The sequence below is a fragment of the Macrotis lagotis genome, chromosome 7 (genome assembly GCF_037893015.1).
Source record: "Macrotis lagotis isolate mMagLag1 chromosome 7, bilby.v1.9.chrom.fasta, whole genome shotgun sequence".
NCBI classification, from domain to species: Eukaryota; Metazoa; Chordata; class Mammalia; order Peramelemorphia; family Peramelidae; genus Macrotis; species Macrotis lagotis.
The window spans coordinates 9894126-9906891 of NC_133664.1; the positions used below are offsets into that span (position 1 = coordinate 9894126).

General features: G+C 42.0%; 1 protein-coding gene across 9 annotated transcripts in view; it reads left to right on the plus strand.

Annotated features, from left to right (window-relative positions):
• Positions 1 to 12766, plus strand: part of HDAC9 (histone deacetylase 9) — a 947449-nt gene that overhangs the window by 528224 nt on the left and 406459 nt on the right. For 6 of the 9 annotated variants that reach the window (XM_074195439.1, XM_074195435.1, XM_074195433.1 and 3 more), the window contains 3 exons: positions 1978 to 2131; positions 3267 to 3393; positions 6202 to 6323. In XM_074195439.1, the coding sequence (XP_074051540.1) occupies positions 1978 to 2131; positions 3267 to 3393; positions 6202 to 6323 (403 nt within the window). The remainder of the gene's footprint in view (positions 1 to 1977; positions 2132 to 3266; positions 3394 to 6201; positions 6324 to 12766) is intronic. The other 3 variants (XM_074195442.1, XM_074195440.1, XM_074195441.1) reach the window with 2 other exon arrangements.

The following is a 12766-nucleotide window of genomic DNA, read 5'->3' on the forward strand; positions in this document are numbered from 1 at the left end:
TGCTCAGGAATCCCCATCACTGGGATGAAAGCAATGCCTCTAGACAGTCCTCTGGGCTTGTCTCTCATTGTATAAAGATTTGGAAGAAGGCTCAATTACTCTGCATATTAGGGATCCCTGGGATGTGGCACTGCCACAGAACCCTCTAGAGACTGAAAAAAAAGACAAATAAGGCCAAGCCTTTGTAGGACCACTCTGATTTCTGTAGAGGAAGGAGGTTCTTTCCCTTGCTCTTGGGGACCCATTGTGGGTGCCATTCCTCAAGCATGTTTTGTTATATTTGTGGCAGGCAGAGAAGGTGCTTGATAGAATGTAAGCTTCCTGAAGGCATATGAAGTTGCCATTTTGTCTTTTTACTGCCATTAGTGACCAGGTCTGACATATAAATGCTTGTTGCTTGGGGCTGAGATACTAGAGAAGTTACAGTAGGAAATGAGTGAAGGGAAGGGCATTACTAATTGGGAGTGCCCAGGGTTAAGGGGATGGATGAGGATGGCTTCAGCCACCTTGACTCGATCTTCCCTGGGGAGACATAGGAGCCTCCAGGCTGGGATGAGTCCTGGGCAGTTCTCCTGCCATCTGACTTCAGATGCTGCTCTCCCATGTCTCAGTACTGATGCCTGTGAAGATGTGGAATGATCCCTGATTTAGGGCTGGGAGGGATCTCAGGACCCCAGAGAAGGAAAGAGAAGCTAAGAAGGTTAAAAGTTCCTTCAGGAAGTGAATACCAGGGCTAGCCCTTCTTCCAGTGCATTATGATGTCCTGGGACAGACCCCTGCCTCAAAACACCCTTGAGTCTCCACTTTGGGGTTTGTTGTAGAAATTATTCACAGTGATGAATTCACAGATCCATCCAAAAATACACAGATACACACACATTCCCACATTTATATTTGCACACACATGTCTTCCACAATGCTCACACACATGCTCCCTGACACTCATACACACACACACACACACACACACACACACACACACACACACACACCACTGTGCATAGCCTATGGATGCACGTTCTTGTGGTCCTGAAACAAAATCTATGAAATCTCCTTTATTCCAGTTCTGTTTTCTGCCTAATTTGAAGGAGTTTAAATTCAGTACTCAGGATATTGGGTAAAGGTGTTGCATTTGCTCTGAAATCTTACTCTTTGTGCAGATTAATGAGGACAGTGCTTTAGGTTCAAAGTGGGGGAGGGTGAGTAGCTCATGCTCTTGCACCCCAACCCACCCCACTCCTCAGCCTTCGTGGCCAGTCTTCCAGCTCAGGGGCTAAGGCTTCTGGACCTCACTAGCAAGGGTCTCGGGAATAAGAGCAACAAAGAAACCTTCATAGTGGACTTGGATTGCCAGGCTCCACTCTTGGGGGATGCCCCGAATGGGCAATTTTGTGATGATGCAGTAGGTGGACCGGGGGAGGGCTGTTATTTCAGAGAGGGGGGAGAAGTTAGCCCACAGCTACAGGAATTGTGAGTTCTTGTGGATGGTCTGAAGCCAAGTGGGCAGAATTTGAACTTTCTCCTCTTCCTTTAGGTGCAGTTCATCAGTTCATTCTGATATTCTGATATAGTATATACATACACACATGATGTGGGCCTGTCCTGTCCTCACTTTTCTTTCTCCTTTCTCCCTTCCTATGTTGCTTTCTTGCTAACTCTTTTTCTCCCTCTTGTTCTCTTCCTCCTTCCTCTTCCTCTCTCTGTCTCTGTCTCTCCTTTCTCTTTCTGTCTCTCTGTCTCTCTCTGTCTCTCTCTGTCTCTCTGTCTCTCTGTCTCTCTCTGTCTCTCTGTCTGTCTCTCTCTCTCTCTCTCTCTCTCTCCTTGTTGTTGGTGCTTGGCTTTTCATCCATTCACCAAGAAGTGAAAAGGTCCGGTGGAGTCCAAATGGGCCAGGTGTCCCCCTTGGCTAGGTGCCGGGCGCCCAGGCTGCAGGACCCAAGGCCACTGCCAGCTCTCATGTCTTTCTCTTCTCGCAAGCTGCAACAGGAACTTCTGGCTATCAAGCAGCAGCAGGAACTTTTGGAGAAGGAGCAGAAATTGGAGCAGCAGCGGCAGGAGCAGGAGGTGGAGAGGCACCGGCGGGAGCAGCAGCAGCTGCCCCCTCTTCGAGGCAAGGAGAGAGGGCGAGAAAGTAAGAGGCTTGGCCTGGAGAGCCACTGTCTTCCCCTAACCCACCCACTTCCCCATCTGGGGACTTGGCTTCTCCCCCTCAGAAAAGAATCTGGTGGGAAAAGGGAAATGAACCTTCTCATATTTTTCTGGTTTCAATGAAAAATCAATAAAAGATAAGAGACTCTGGGCCCTTCCAATTCATTTGTTGGGCATCCGTTTGGTTCCACAGCTCTGGTGGAACATGCATCCTGCTGAGCACATAAGCAAATGAGCCTGGGTGCATTCTGAATGATCGGAGCTGCATTTCAATATCTTTCCATTGGGAGAGCTACATAATCAGTCCTCCCCTCCTCATCTCGGCCCTTTGCACTGACCTCTGGGTTTTTCTGGGGTCCCCCCTACTCTGGGACGTTGCCAGGGCTGAGGCTTTAGGGCGACCTGGAAGGATTCTCTTTGCAAAGCGACATCCACAAGAGGGAGACAGATCCCAATAATTCCCCAATTGAGACCAGTTTTAAAAACAGGTTGAAGCTGATTTTCACATGTGCTTGCTCCAAGAGGAGATGTGCCCACAGCTGTTTCACCTCATAAGGAACAATCAGTGTTAGCTAGAAAAAAGACCAACAGTGATCTGAAATGGACTCAGAAAAATCTCATTAGCTGTGCCTGATAGTGAGAAGTAGCCAAATCATCCCTTTTAAATTCCCCTTTAAACAAATGAATCTGACAAAGGTATAGACCCTCTCTCTTAGTACAGAGAATGAGAAATCTAGAAAAAATGGTGCCCATTTCCCTTGAACTGCTGGTGATCAACTGTCCCCTCTTCCCAACACATTTCTTTGATGTTTGGGAAATTGAACTCATTAATTTTGGCATCATAATCCTTTGAAAGCTGGAGAAATGAGAATCCCAAACATGGATCTGCTGTTGATCTTACAGAGCCGTTATCAACTAATATGTTCAGATGGCTAAAGAACTATCTTGTTTGGGTTCTGAAATCTGAAAGCTGCTTTCTTCCTCGCAGTGAAGTTCTGCTTGCTCCTTGGCATGGGTGGGCTTCTGGTTTGGCCATTTTTTCTTTCTTTGAATATTCTTGGGGAAGGAGAGCAAGCCTTGACTCAAAACTTTGTTGTGTTGTTGTCTGTGTGATCCAGGAGCAGTGGCAAGCACGGAGGTGAAGCAGAAGCTTCAGGAATTCCTACTGAGCAAGTCGGCCACCAAGGACTCCCCCACTAATGGAAAGAACCATTCCGTGAGCCGTCACCCCAAGCTCTGGTACACGTAGGTTTCCGCATCTGGCTGTCTTCCTTTGCCACCCTTGCACGCCTCCCATAATTGGCTTTGGCAAGCACCCTGGGAATGGAACTCCAAAACTGAAGTCATGGGGTAAAACCCATAGGTTACGAGGGCAAGGGGAACCAAAGAGAAGTATTTCCTCCCCAAACGATAAGTGATGAATTGATTTGAGTCCTAGAAAGATAGAGAAACTTAATTCACAGAGCTCACCTGGGCCATAGCGTAACTCACTTGACAAAGTGGGATTTTGTGTAAATTTGTTTGTTTAAATGAATAAGTTGGCTGTTATGGATTTAAAATCTATGACACATATTTCAGTAGTTAATTTTTTTCTAGGAAAAAACCCAACAGCAATTAAATTTGCTTCTGCATTTTGGAATTATTTGATTTCTAACTCTTAGAATAAGGGAGAATTGTTCTCATAATGTATAGCTCCTAGGTGTTTATATTTCTGCACCTAAAATGAACATAGAGGGCACCTTAAGAAGGAGAATTAGCTTCCTAAAGTTGCATTCATCTTTTTGTTGAAAAACGGTGTGGTGGCCAGCTGGAGGCATCCAAGCATGTGTATTTTATGACTTTCACAGGGAAGAGAGAAGCCAGCACCCTGACTGATGAAGATTTCGATTATCCTGCTCAAGAATGCATCATGGGGCTTCCCTTTCCCACTGACATGTATTGTTTACCATTTCATACAATCATTTAGTAGATATCATATGTAAAAAATGATACCACATGTCAAACATGAAGACCCATAGCAGTTGCTTCTGAAAGAGGAGTAGTAAATAGCTTTCTCTAGAACGGGGGAAGAATATGTGAGGAAAGCATGAGAAATTCATCTGAAACCTCATATTCATGGAAATGTTCTTTAGTGGACAAGGTAGGACAAGCTGAGTTTGACTGCATTTTTAAAGAAGGATTGCATAATTTGCAATTCCACATATAATCTGCATGGCCAGATCAGACTCATCTTGGCCAATAAATATTTATTAAATACCTACTATGTGCCAGTCATTGGAATAAACATTGGAGATAAAAACACCAAATGGAAAACAGTGCTGGACCTTAGGGGAGCTTATTTCTACTTGGAAGGGGAGAGTGTAAAGAGAGAATCCTCACATAAACAGGTAAATGGGTAGAGCAAGATCATTTGAGGAGGTTCAAGGATGAGTGAGGAGGAGGTGAGACAGGATGGATAACTGAGAGACTTTTTCAGTGGAGGTAACTCACTTATAGTGAGGAACAACTATTTTGCCTGGAATTATTAGATACAAAAGTATTTGAGTTTGTTTTTATAAAGCGAGTTCTCAAGAAGATATAAAACGTGCCCGTTGTTGGGCAGATCTTTTCAATAGATTGAAAACTTTTGCCCAGCCCAGGTCAGTTGAACTTATCCTAAGTGTGAAACAGTAAAATAAAAATTCAAATGATGATAACTAGAATTTGATCCTTCTGACTTCCAACTCAGTGAAACAATTGTCATTAGTCCTATTTTGCCGATGGAGAAATAGGCTTAAAGGTTGGGTGCAGTATTCTAATCCAGATCCTTCTAATATCAGTTCCAGCATTTGATCTGCTCTCATGCTATTGACACTATATTTTACTTGGTGATCCCCATGGACTGGAATAATTGTTTATTAATAGGAATTAGTATTATAAATAATTTTATCTAGTATATAATGAATAAATTTATTCAATTAATATATCATTAAGAAATTATATGCAATTAATATATAATTATATAATTAATAATAATTATAATAAAATGTAATATATGTTGTAGTTAAAAATTGGCAAAGCACTCCATGTGCATCCTCTCTTTGATGCCTTCCAACATGTCATCTAAAGTAAAGGTGTTGTTGAAATGGTGCTATTTCCATTTTACAGGTGAGGAAACTGATCCTCTGAGTGACTTGCCCATGGTCTCACAGCTAATAAGTTCCAGAAGCAACATTTGACTCTTACTTCTAGGTCTAGGCCACAGTTTGTTGTGAGATTAATTTTGGACAGGAAAACTGTTGGGTTGAAATATTCTCCATGGACTATAACTGGCAAAATTGTGCATTGAATATACAAATTAGTGCTTCAGGCTCCAATGCAAGCCACAGGATCCACATTGATCCTCACACTATACTCTCTAACATTCACATTGCCCAGTTTTCTTAGGAGAGCAGATGTCAGTAAAGCTTTAACCTAAGCCATGAGGCTGCTATTCTTGACAGGAAACTAGGGAAACCCCATTAGTTCTTTGTTTGATGGACAGCTCTCACCCCTTCCCAGCCTGCTTAATATTAGGCACTTCTTAAAAAGGTTGTTTTTGAAAAATTACTTTGAGGCGACCTCATTCTCAGGCATCAAATATCTGAGCCCCCCCAAAGATAATTGTTTCTTTCTCCTTTTGCTAGCATGTTTCTTTAGAGAAAAACATGAAAAAAAAAAATAAAAGCAATTGAGCACTATTGAAAATCTTTTGGCAAGGTCTGCTTTGGGTGGAGTTGACCGCTTTGCATGACCCTTTCAGTAAATACACAATAGGCATTCTGGGGAGTTTGGTAGAATGTATGTTCCTTGAGGTCACATATTAAATTCCTAAAGGTTTGTAAAATGGGATTGAATATTAGACTTTTCTGAATGTGCGATCACATTAAAACTGGGCAGGTGAGCCCATGGCTCCAGAAGTAAAATTGATTATAATCATGTCATTAAGTGAAGAGTGTGTCTGTTTAGTACCGTCTGGTCTATGTCACATGAAGACTGGAGTGCTGCTGACTGGTGACTATTTGTCTTTGGCAGGGCGGCTCACCACACCTCCCTTGATCAAAGCTCTCCGCCCTTGAGTGGAACCTCACCTTCCTACAAGTACCCATTGCCTGGAGCACAAGACACAAAGGATGACTTCCCTCTTCGAAAAACTGGTGAGTAGATGTAAAGAAGAGGCTTCCAGAGTCAACTCAGGGTAGCTAGTGGCATGATCCTGGGGAGTGATGAATCCAAGGATTTTAATCCAAATCATCAGGATATAGTTCAAGACTATATCTCTCTGATATTGTGAATATTTCTATTATGCATATTTTATATCTGCTAAGTAGAATATATTTGCTTTGAATGGCTAATTTAGAGGGTGTTCATGAAGTATTTGGTCACCATTTTAATTTCATTTTTTAAAGAGAATTTAAAATTTTCAGATTATTTCATTACCTGGCCTGACATAGGTTTATAGAGTGGCTTTTGGGTCCTTTTTTGGATCATATATATCAGCATTCAAAAGTACAATAACAGAATTAAAATGGTTTCTTTAGCAGTTACATGATAGGCATCCCTAATACCTAATACCCTTGGATTCCTCATTGTTTAGCGACTGCAAATGGGTTAACAACATTCACCAGGGAAGGAATGATGGCTAGGGATGAGAGAGGAGAATGTTCTCATTCTTTCCTTATTCTTTTCGTTAAATCATCTTGAAGAATAAAGTGCTTGGAAGTTTCCCTTTCCAGAGTCCAGAGAGGTTGACTGACATTTTTTGTAGGGAGCGGGCAAACTGTGAGAAAGCTTTTGTCCATGAGCTCAAATTAACTGAAAAAGTAGAGCTGCATCAAATTCAAATGCAGAATTGTTTGCTGTTTCTCTCACTTTCTGTGTCCATTTAGACATAGCTCCCTGTGATGGTTTTGATATTGGAAATATATTTATGCCTTTATTCCAAATGGGTTAGAAAAACCTCCCTCGTCCCACCTTACATGTACATTGGTGGCTCCTGAAGTTAGCACTTCAGCATAGCTTCTAAGACTTTCTCTCTCATCTATCTGGACCTTTTGTGAAGACATTAGGTTTGAAAAAATATTCTGTTCTTTCTTGCCTCTCTCAGGCCTTTCCCTAGGCAGAATTTCCCTATGTACATAAACCTAACATAAAATGTATTCCCAAACTTTCCCTATGCAGAATTTCATATATGACATATGGGACAGGACAAATAAATCTGAAGGTCCTTTGTATTCATTTTTCTTCAGTGTTTTGGAAGATCTTTGATTTGGTTAATAAGTGCCTCCCTTTCTAAATGGATCCATGAATTGTTGGGGTCAGTAATGGAAAAAGAGAGAGAGAAAATTCAGCAAAATTAACCAACACACTGAAAAAACAAAGGTCATCCTGTGTATGCAGTGTTGACCCCTAGAGTCCCCCCCCCCATATTTGCAATGAAGGCCAAAATCAATGGCCTGCTCAGACCTTTTCTGTATAGTTGAACTTATCTATTATAATTTGATGGTGTTCACTTTGCATTGTGTGGCTGCTGCTACCGCTGCTCCGTGATAGTGATTGTGCACATCCTCCTGAGTCTGCTTCCAAAGCTCTTCATCTATTCATATAAGCCTGCCCATGCTTCTCTAAATCCTTTATATACTTTTTATATGTATGTCTGACACACTTAATAAATGCTTGCTGATGGCATCATTTCTTACAGCAAGTCTATTAATATAATGTATTTGTGTTCCACGCCATTACTATGGTACATCTTCTGTATATCAACACTGTCCTAGGCACTGAGGAGGTGGAAGTGTGTAAGGAAGGGGAAGATATCTTCCTAGTCCTAAGAAGTCTGTTGGTCTTTGCATACTCTGAAAAGGTCGTTTTGTTTTAGATAGTTCCTTTCTGAATGAAGTAAAAAAAAAAAGGGTGTCATGTGGTCACTAAGAACCATTTTGTGTACTATGATTCAAGTTGAAGCAATGCACAATTATTAAGCTTCTAGTTTGTTCCAGTCATACATCCAGTCTTTGTTTCTGATTAGCTGCAATTCTCTCATACATGCCCATGTGAGTGACTACACACACACACACACAATTGAATTTCACTATTGCTGAGCATGTTTAATGAAGTAGCATCAGACAAAAGGTCAGTTTGGGGATGTGTGTCCTTGGAAGCACCACTGACCACAGAGGTCTTGCTGTAGGTTGAACAGAGTTGCCCTGTCCTCTGGAGGGGCTTTTGATGGAGACAGGGAGGCTATGGCCTGGGGTCTTCGGGCCATGACTGGCATTTTGGAATGCAAGGAGACACTGAAAGAAAACATTGGCTCCTGATGGCAGGAGGTTGCCGATGAGTGATACAGGATACGCCCAGGAGAAAGCTCGGCCCCCCGCTGCGCCACAGCCTTTGAATGGGTCTCCACCTCCAGGAGGTCGAGAACTGATGGGAAGGCGGGTTCTGTTGTTGAAAAGAAGTGGCATTTGAAACCGGGAACATCCATAGGGAAAAAAACAACAAACTGCTATCGGCCTCCTGCTTCAGGATTAGCAGCTGATCAAAATTCAGCTCTTTTCACTAGAACAACTTTTTTGTTACAAAAAAATGGAAAACAAACTTAATTCATTTTTTCTTCGAGATGAACTGTTGTAATATTTACTGTCTAAAAATTTTTAAGTCCTCTGTTGCGGTTATTTTGTTGGCATCTCATTCATTCTTCCATTGGCAGTATGATCCAGAACATGTGTGCCAGCCTAGGGATTCATGTTGGAAATGGGGTGAGGGCTGGGGTGTGCAGCTTGGGAACCCCCCCCCCCCACTACCACCATTGGGATGTGCTTCCTCTTGTTCTCTCCAGGAAAGAATTTTCTTTTCTTTCTCCTTTTACCCCCTTCCCTGTCTGTTTTTTTAAAATTCAGTAGATGTGGCCAGCATGGCTGTCTGTCGATCTGAAAAACTTCTGAAAAAGACTTTGTGACAGTTAAGTTCTCATGCAGCTGTTAATGCTTTCATATCTCTGCAGGGGTTTCCAAATATTCTTTAATTCAATTCCCATTGTCTGTATAAGAGAAGCAGGCTATAATTCAGGGCAGATGGTTCGGTGCGTGGTTTAAAAGGATCAACCAGATACTTTGTTAATTAAAAATGGACTGCATCATCACAGTTCTTGAAAAATATAATATAATGTGCATTTTACACAAATATATGGATACACATAAAAAATTATGCCTATGTTTGAATACACCTATGTTAAGCAGAGAGACTGTGCTAGCCATGGTTCTCCAGGACATTTTTTATGCCATCTTCATTGCCTTTATTTGAAAACATGTTTTGGATAAATCTTATTATCTCTGTGGAATTTGTTTAATTCTCAACCAGGAGTTAAAGGGACCAAAATAAAGAGGAAAATGAACCAGACGATGAGCAACATGATCACAAATATCTTCAAGCTGAGTCTTGATCCCTTGGTCAACAAAGCTCATTCAGCTCCTTAGATAGAAGAGACAAGACAGTTCCTTGTTGAATAAAACTGGACTCTCAGAGCTCATTTCTGTTTCTGTCGACATCAGCACTGAGCTCCCAAAATTCACTGGACAGATTTAGGGGATGTGGTGGGGGTGGAGTGACAGGAACCAGGAAGACAAAATTTTGGTGACCCTGAGCTGATTAAAGTGACCAAGCGGGTGTCCCTCCGGCAGTGGGGACAGATTGGAGCCGCCCCTGACCCCCTGGGACTGTGGCAGACAATGATAGCCCCCGAGTCCATCCAGTTCCAGAAGGGCTGTGGCCTGCAGAAATCTGACCTTTGTCACTCAGGGGGGACCGCTCCTTCCTCCCCCTGAGGGAAGAAATCCTTGTCGCCATTGGCATTTGAAGAACTTGGCTATTTTAAATAAGAGTTTTTGGGATTCATTTGCCTTATTGATGATCTTTCCAAATCCCCCCCCTTTTTAAAAATAAATTAAGAAACAACACAAAAAACTAGCATCCATAGCTTGTATTTTGTGTTATTTACTTTCCCTTGCCTATTAGCGAGCCATTCCTTATTGTGAATTCCTCTTCATAAAGAAAAAACCAGTTAGCCTAAGCAGCAACATATCATTTGAACCTGATATTATATATGATGTTCCACACCCATAGTCCTTTACCTCTATAGGAGAGGGAGTCACACCAAATCCCCTTTAAATTATAATTTCAAATAGGACAGAAAGTTTTTTCTTCCTGTTTTCTGACTAATTTAACATATAACCCTTGAGCTACTGGTCAAGGAAGGTGGTTGAGATGATGTACACTGCATTAACTGTTATTTTTCAAAGATGAGATAAAAATAATGATTATCCCTTCTCATTTTAATTGCTCACTCACTTCCAAGGGAATTATCCCCATGCTCAAATGCTCTGGATGTCCTTTGACATAAAGAAATTTGAGTGTCGGCTCTCTCTATACCTGTATTTCTCATCCAGAACTTAAAAATTTAGGTTAGTTCATTAAAGGAAACCTTTGTGGTGTGGACTGCTGAGAGGTCATTGACACTAAAGTCCTCTGACCTCAGTTCACATCCTACTTTTGACACTTCTTGTCTGTGGGACCCTGGATAAATGACCTCCCCTTTGGAGGCCTCAGTGGAAGTCTCATCCACTTCTAGATTTAGCATCCCATGGATGTAATCTGACTCATGATCACCCTTGCCCCATTCTTTCTGTGTGGCCCTGGGTTAGATCATCCAGTTTTATGGATGTTGTAATTTAGATTTGTATTCCTGGGGAACCTCAGAAGCACTTTTCCCAGCTCCCCATTTTACAGATGATAAAACCGAGGCCTCGAGAGAGGAAGGGATTTGCCAAAGGTTACACCTCAGCATCAAAATTTGAACTCAGATCTTCCTACTTATGAGATTTCTATTAAACCATATGGACCTCTGAATAAACTCCATGTTATGGGAGAAAAGGCTTCTTAGCCATCCTGTGAGTTTCTCATAGAATCTCTGCTCTTATAAGGGTCCTGCTCTGACCTAACTCCAGAGAGGTATATAAACAAATGCATCATAAAAAGTGAGAATATGTTTTTGAGTGGATCCTGTGTCCCCTTGTGTTCCTTAGCTCTTTCTGGGGGAGCCTGGCTTCCTCTGATGCCTGCAGCTCTTCTGGGGAGCAGTCCTGAATAGGAGACCTGGCTGCCTTACCTCTATTGCAGTGGAGCCCACGAGTCATATAAATCAGGTTTCTGGGCTAATAGGACTCCACCAGCCTCATTAAAACCTGCCTTTTATACACAGAATCACCAGACTTAGGCTCAGGGAGGGAATGAATCCAGAGGCAGGACTCTGGTCTTGGAAAGCCAACTTCATTTTCCATGTGGACTAGTTGGAAATTGGATGTGTATCATCTTATAAAAATTTGCCTTTCCCCTGTCTGTTGTGCAGGAGAGGATGGCTGAATCACGGGATGTTAGAGCAAAAGTGGTTGAGAGATCTTTGAGCTTGAGGTGAGAAGCCCCTTCCATTAGAGGTCAGATGTTGATCCAGTGAGTCCCCACTGGGTCCCTAGAGTGGCCTGGAGCTGTTAATTATAGACATAATGGAGGGAAGAAAAATATCAAATTTCTTTCTCATGACTTCCATGTAGGAGCAAAGTTGGGAGGGGGGTTACTTTCATTCACCTTTATTTTAAAAGATCAGGTACATTGAGGCTTTTAGTTGTGACATGAATATCATTTCCAGCTACGCTCTTATCCTTTCCAAACGAGCTTTCCCTTATAATAGGGAAGAGCTGTTAAGCAAAACCAGCTGATGATACAGTGACAGTTTCTTACAAGGTAAAAACCTTCCATTCCTGTAATCCCAATTTATCTTTTCTCCAAGGCCAAGATTTATTTTTACAGTTGACTTCAATTTAGCAAGCTTATCCTTTTACACTGCTTCAGTCATGGTGAATGTTGCTTCTGTTGATTTCAGTCTGCATCAGTTCAGATGTATCTTCTCATTTTTCTTTGAATTTCTCCTCTTTTTACTGGCTCCCGCTATCTCTTACAGTCACATGCTACGATTTGTCCATTCTTCAGTCAATTAATTAATATCTACTCTATTTCTAATTTATGGTATTTCCCTATCACATAGAGGGCAACCACAAGTGTTTTGGTATTTTTTTCCCTTTTTTGTCTTTAAGCTCTCAATGGTATATCCTCACTCATCAGATTTGTGGCATCCATTCACATTTACCAAAATGTGACACGAGTCATAGGTCTTAGATTTAGAGTGAGGAGGAATCTTGGATACCATTGAATGGAACCCCCTCATTTTACAGATGTGGAAGCTGAGGCTCCCCACAAGTACCGTGATGGGCGAAGGGTTACCTGGCTCGTCAGTGTCTCAGCTGTGATTTGAAGGAGGTTCCCCCAATGTTCAGCCTCGTACCCTCGAACCCAAGTCTGCATCAGTGCCTTATAAGGCAGAAGAAGCAAGCACAATTTAAATACCTGTTTGCTGCTTAGAATTGGATGCTCACTGCTCTCCAGCCTTTTGGATACTTGGGATTCAAGTCATGAGTAAAAACAGGGATTTTTGCTGATGCAGAATGACCCTTGTGAGCAGCAGGGATGCTGCTGGCTCCTGTGTGAA